Source organism: Mus caroli, unplaced genomic scaffold (genome assembly GCF_978045245.1).
Source record: "Mus caroli unplaced genomic scaffold, Mus_caroli_1 scaffold_15, whole genome shotgun sequence".
NCBI lineage: Eukaryota > Metazoa > Chordata > Mammalia > Rodentia > Muridae > Mus > Mus caroli.
The window spans coordinates 98,546,944-98,553,328 of record NW_028227270.1 but is presented as its reverse complement, the minus strand read 5'-3'; the positions used below and the strand labels follow the sequence as shown (position 1 = coordinate 98,553,328).

General features: G+C 38.4%; 1 protein-coding gene across 3 annotated transcripts; it reads right to left on the bottom strand.

Moving 5' to 3' along the window:
* Positions 1 to 232: 232 nt before the first annotated feature.
* On the bottom strand, positions 233 to 4,646 carry LOC110287642 (putative vomeronasal receptor-like protein 4). 3 transcript variants are annotated; one of them, XR_015045467.1, is made up of 3 exons: positions 4,512 to 4,646; positions 1,935 to 2,329; positions 233 to 501 (listed from the first exon to the last, which is right to left on the bottom strand). XR_015045467.1 is itself a non-coding variant. In XM_085831242.1 (2 exons), the coding sequence occupies exon 2, from the start codon at positions 1,808 to 1,810 to the stop codon at positions 902 to 904; it is 909 nt and encodes a 302-aa protein (XP_085687368.1). In that variant the 5' UTR covers positions 1,811 to 2,329; positions 4,512 to 4,646; the 3' UTR covers positions 233 to 901. The 3 variants fall into 3 exon arrangements, 2 of the variants coding, with proteins under 2 accessions (XP_085687368.1, XP_085687369.1); XM_085831242.1 differs by having other exon boundaries at positions 233 to 2,329; XM_085831243.1 differs by having other exon boundaries at positions 233 to 2,186; positions 4,512 to 4,535.
* Positions 4,647 to 6,385: the final 1,739 nt, after the last annotated feature.

Genomic DNA, 6,385 nt, shown 5'->3' with positions numbered 1-6,385 from the left:
GAAGACTTTCAGTCTCTACATAAGCAAGCAATAATGGTTTGTGCTGCTAATATAAGTGGGTAAAGTAACTCAAAACAGTATTTAGGTCTCTGCATAAACATGTTACAGAAGCCAAAATAGCAGTTTAGTCATATCATAAGACAGAGAAAGTCATGTTGTACATTTCTGTGTTGGGGTGACTGAGTCAAGCCAGCTGAGAATTTATCATTCAGAGACAGGAGTCATATGGCTAATTGGTAAAATCATGGATTCCAAGCCTAAAGTATTGTTTCTTTAGCAATCACAATCACATGTCAATGTCTTTAATGTGTGTGGAATTCATATACAGTGTATATTGTTATCCTTTCTTTAGTGCTTTGTATCCTGAAATGGCAAGCACTTACTACATTCAGTGAATTAGCTTCTCTTTCTGGTCATGTGCACTTTGTAAGAGATCTTCTGATAAAAGATGCTTCTTCACTTGCTCATTGGTTTAGAACAGCCTCTTGCACATACTGAGTGCTTTGTAAATAAGTAGTGGAGTCAGAAACCATGAAAGAGAAGTAGAAGAAACATGAAAGAAGGAGTAGATTGTGGGTCTTTATAAGCATAAAATCTAGCATGCAGAAGAATAAAATTCTATTTGTGGGTTACTGCATGTCCTCTTGTATTTCCCTATGCAGGATGCAGCAAGCTAACCTGCATGTTACTAATGTTGGGATGGTGTGATATTGAGCATCCCTGTCTACTACCTAGAGCATTAACCAGTCTTCAGTTACCTCGCACCAGCTGCATGTAAAAAAAAAAAAAATTCTATTTTGTCAGTCAATTTATTGTGATACATTAGAAAAGCAAGGCAAAGCCATTTCAATGTCTATAGCATTAGATCATATAGACCTGATGTGAAAAAAATTATTATTTCTCAGGGAACACAGCAGGTCTTAGCAATATGGACATCAAAGATAATCAGGACAAAGGGGCTGAGACCAGCATAGCTAAGTACTAAGAACGCTTTCATACTTGGTATTGTGAAATCATTTGCCACTGTGGAACCTGTGTATAAGGAGAAAATGAAATCTGCCAAATAAAAGAAAAGAAAACAGGTCATGAGAGTGAGAACCCTCTGGGTAGCTCTGATTTCTGGCCTGGAATTGTCAGCAGACCTGGAGCTGTGAAGGTAGAGGACACGCTTGTGATGCTTATACAGATGGAGAGCCATGGACCCACTGCTCCAGCCCATGAGACTCTGGAAAATGACATCACGAACAGCCATGAGAGAGATGAACATCCACTTAACTGTGTTCCTGGATGGCAGTATATAGCAATACCCAGTAAACATCCCAACTACAGACCTGTTCATGCTACTGCCTGCTGTGATATAGTGCAGCAAGTTGGAGCTTATCAGGGAATTAAAGATCCAAAAGAGAAGGAGAAAGCCAAGAACATGCCATAGTGTCTGAGGTTTGAGCTTTCTACACAGTGTGGTCCTGGGACTGATGGTGACAGCCTGGACCACACTGAGGAGACAGGTGGTGCAGATGGAGAGGCCACGGGCAACCCTTTCTAGATAAATTATAGTTTTACAACCAACATCATCTAGAAAGTTTCTAATATAAAAAATCATGGCTATGGTTCTGATTCCTATGCAATAAATAATGACTGTATTTACAAAAGCCAAGTGGATGAGAATAACATCTATATTTTTGTTCTCACGACCCATGATGAAAGTATACACATGTTTTACAAATAAGATGATGTTCCCTAAAACTCCAATACCAGTAAGTGAAATGAAAATTATTCTTTCGATGAGGTCCTTCCAAATTATCTTCATGCTCAGAACTAGGAAAACCTTTTTCAGAAACACAAGGAAGTAAACGTGGCGTGGTTCATGCCTGTGGGTTTTCCATAGTGAAAGCAACAGTGTATTATGCAAATGCACAGAGTTCTTTACTTACAGATGCCTGATTTTTGTTCCGGGGCTGCTGTTCTTGGTTCCGCTGACATGGAGATGGTGATTATGATGACAATTGGACATGAGCACCATGCCCAAGCTTTCTAAGCCGTCACAGAAGCTAGTTCGTTAAATCCTCCATCTCTAAATGTTTTTCCATGAAAAATCCAAACAAAGGACGACTTCATTCAGTTTCCAAGCCATGAAATTTATGCATTGCCTTAGATGCCTCCTTTCACAGATTCTCTTCACAGTTCTGTGAAGAGATTTATCCCTTGAGAAGCACACTGAACTAATAAAGAACTGTAGCTAATTCAAAGAAGGACAATACTTGGTCAAATGTGGTTCCTTTCCAGGGAAAGTCATGTGACTTTTCTTTGTCTCCAACTCTGAAATGACCTTGGCAATAAGTAACACATAGATTAATTAGGTAGAGTAGCAGGCAGTACATATACTTTACTTGAGTGGGATGATATGAATAATTTTTGTTCACTATCACCTTGTTGGTGGGATAATATTAAAAATTACCTACTCCAATACTTATGTGAAATACTTATGTGCTATTTCTGACCATCCCCTGAAATCACTCTGCTAAGAACTCATCAAGTCTCAGCTCTCAGCTTAGGCTTTGTTATTTTGGCCTTCAAACAAGAAGTTACACAGCCCAGATCACAGTACTCTGTCTTTGGAGGCAAATCAGACGATGGTACAGAAGCTGTGGGAGTAAGGGCTTCCTACTACATGCTGCACTGAAGGAGTCATCTCCAAAATATCCTATAATTTTGATTTCTAAGTTTCAGCAAATATACTGATTGTATTAATCAGTAATGATCCATCCTATAAAGCACAAGCAATCCTGATTTGTGTATTGTTATACATGACAACCATTTTCTTTTATTTCTGTTTATAGTTAAAATGAGGAATAAAACATAAATGTATTAGTTTTGCTTCCATTTTACAAATTATAAATCATTTCATGTCGGGGTTCTTATTCATACTTGCCTTCCTCACTTTAGAAATTGATGCTGTTTATCAAATTTATCTGTGAATTATTTCATGGGCTTATCCTAAGCCCATGAAACACTGGAACTTACCTTTTGACAAGGGTATGTGCAATGTGACAATGGTACATGTAATGTTCTCTTTGTAATCCGATTTCCAGCTATGATCCTTTACAGCTCAGTGCTGCCCACTTGTCACACATGTGTGTCCTACAATTTCTCTGAACCTCAGGACTGTGTTGTCTGTTAGTCTGCTTCTATCAACTCTATGCTGAGAAGACTTGACAGACGCTCTAGTACATCAGTTATCTTGTATTTTTAAAGATTTTTTGAGATATCAATAATACACATTAAAATGAGGAAGCTGCCATTTCTTCCCTGAATAGCCTCACTCCTGGATGACAAAAATTATACATTTTCATCTATTCAGGAACTATCACAGAGATATTTATATTTTCTTTTTAATGCTAGTCATTTTTGTGTTTGTGTTTTGTTTGCATATATGTCTGGGTACCACTTGTGTACCTGGTCCCTACAGAGGCCAGAGAAAAGCCTTGGATCCCTGAAACTGGAGTTGCAAATGGTTGTTAGCTGCCATGTGGGTGCTGATATTTGAATCTAGGAATTCTGCAAGAGCGGTGAGTGCTCTTACCCCCTGAACCTGCTCTTCAGTCCACATATGTACATTTTTAACTAGTTTTCACAAGCTTCTTGCTTCTACTATGTTAGAATAAATAAATTCAGTCTGTGTTCAATCACTTAAATTAGGGTTCTGATGTGGTAGACGGTCATACATATTCTAGAAGCTTAAAGAATATCTGAGCTTTAGACAGAAATGTCAGGATTCACCAGAACATGCTTTGTGACCACTCACTGTGAATTAAAGTTTTCGATTTCCCCATTCATATATTCTCCACTTGGAGCATATAATTTGCCTTCTTTAAAAACTATTTTCATATGTAAATTACGTTTTATATAATGCATGTATATTTTAAAGAGTCAATGAACTAGCATACATAATACCTAATGAACTGCCCAGAATGTTTTAAAAATCAATTTTCTAAAATAGGTTGTAAGAGTTAGTATGTAACCTTGTGGCTGTTTTTATCTACAATTCTCATACTCCATGGTTTACATTAGGTTTATAAAAGAAGAAATTCACAATAAATAAAATCATAATAAAGAAAGAAAGACTATTCTATCCATAAAGGACTGAAATCAAGAGAAATCTGCCAAGATCAAAGTACTAAGTCTTTGGAGGCAAATAACACAGATTGTGCAGAAGCTGGGGCAGCATGAACTTCCTACTTCAGGCTGCACTGCAGGTGTCTATGTCTCTTACCCCTGCCTGTCCTGTGTAAGGAACAACTCATGCCCAGTGACCACACACACTGTCCCTGTGGACACTGAGACAATTCCGGATTGTACTTAGGAAATGATAGACCATCTTTTCCCTGAATCCTGCCACTGTCCCCTCTCAGAGTGAAAAGAAAGCCACAACCTCTCCTACACATCAGTCCTCCATAGATTTCTATAAAGGACAAACACAGTCCTCTGCCCAATGACATGGCAGCACTTACCTGTGCAATCGGTGCAGGGCTCAGGATGGGTGTCCACATAGCACAGCTGGGCTCTGTTTATCAACCTCAAGTCCTTGTGTTCAAGCAAGGTGTCAAGACGTCACCACCAGGAGTTTGGCTTCATCAGGGGAAAAGACTCTTCTGTCCCCATCCCTGAGGCCAGCTCTGCCTTCTCCCGGGTGCTGAACCCAGAAACTTTTTGATCTTAATTGCAGTGACTGTGAACAGTGCCTAAGGGAAGCTGACCCTTTGGACTTACTTGTATCTACCTCTTTACTCCCAAATATAGGACTGCTTTCATAATCCAAATTGATCACTTTCTGAATAATTTTCAAGCATGTTATTTAGTAATAAAAATAGATCATCCTGTATACAGCCCAGAGCTGTCTTCAATGTAATGCTTGGGACAGAGAAAGGAGGAGACTGCAGATCTGCTGAACTCTCAGCACTACTTTGAATGTCTGTTGCATGCTTTACAATTGGTCCTGAGTATTTTCTTTTCTGATGCTATTTACTTTTCTTAAAAATTTTGTATACTGTATCTTGATAAAATTCTTTCCTTCTCTCCTCAACTTGCAATCCTCCATACCTCCCTATGTAACTTATTTTGTTTTCTCTTTTGTGTTATCTTCTCCCCTGAAGAAAACCCCCAAAGTTTAAAACCAGGAAAAAAAAATTCAGTGGAATCAAATAATAAACCAAAGTGAGGTAAATGCTCAAACAAAAAAACCCCAAAAGACCATAAAACAAAAACAACGTAATCAATGGAGTCCACATTGTGTTAGATAACCATTCCTGGACATGGGGCCCCTGCCCTAAAGTTTGGTTAGAGAGAAGTGAGTGTCCTCTTTCCAGCAGTTACTATGTGCAATTAGGTTTGTGTTTAGTGATGGGACCCCATGTCCACTTCCTTCTCTCAGTGCTATGACCCTGGCTAACTTGAAGTTGTATAGGTTTGTGTTGGTTCATTTGGGCATCAATCCTGTTGTATTTGGAACACACTGTCTCCTCAGAGCAGTCCATTTTTTCTGGGTCTTCCACTCTTTGTGCTTAACTCTTCTGAATGGATCCCTGAGCCTTGACGTTGGGAGTTGATGAAAACATCCCATTTTGGAGGCTTCTTCTCTGGTGATTTGCAGGCTACCTTTAAATACTGTGAATGCTAACTCAGAGTCGTGATGCTGCTAGTTCGGAACCAGCTTGACTTCTCCTTTTCGATGAAATACATGGCTCCCTCAGCAAGGGCCTTATCATTGAGTTACAGAATACAAACAATAGCCTTAGCAGCATCCTCTAACATTTGGAGGAGAGTCCATAGGATACCTTTGGTCAATGACTCAACAAGATGTTATCCATTCTTGGTCCTGAGAGTTTTACTTAGTAGCATGAAATGTCTACACGGGACATTTTTCCCCATTACATGGTGACTCATTTCCTTTCGCATATATGTGAATTTTAAGAAACTTGTGTAGTAGTAGAATTCCTTATGGCTTTTCAAAGGGACTTTAGTCTTAGTTATCCCTCTCTATATTCTCTCCGTTTATTCCTACCTCCCTCCTGTTTCTATTCTAATAATATTGTATTCTAATTCCCTTTCCTTGTTAAATCTCATTCTATCTCTCACTAGGCACCTGACATCTGTAGTTATATAGATTATACCACATGTAGTGAAAGCTTAAGTAGTAGTATCCATATATAAGAGGAATGATGAAATATTTTTCCTTTAGCATCTGTGTTACCTCAGTCAAAATAATTGTTTCCAGCTCCATCTTTTTTACATGTAAATTTCATTTTTTTCAACAGTTGAATAACATTCCAGTATGTAAGCATCACATTTTTTTTTAATTTGAAGTTTGAATATATATTCATTCTTG

What these genes read in the sequence shown, in the direction of transcription:
- LOC110287642 (XM_085831242.1), bottom strand. Translation starts at nt 1,810, where the DNA reads ATGAAGATAATTTGGAAGGACCTCATCGAAAGAATAATTTTCATTTCA.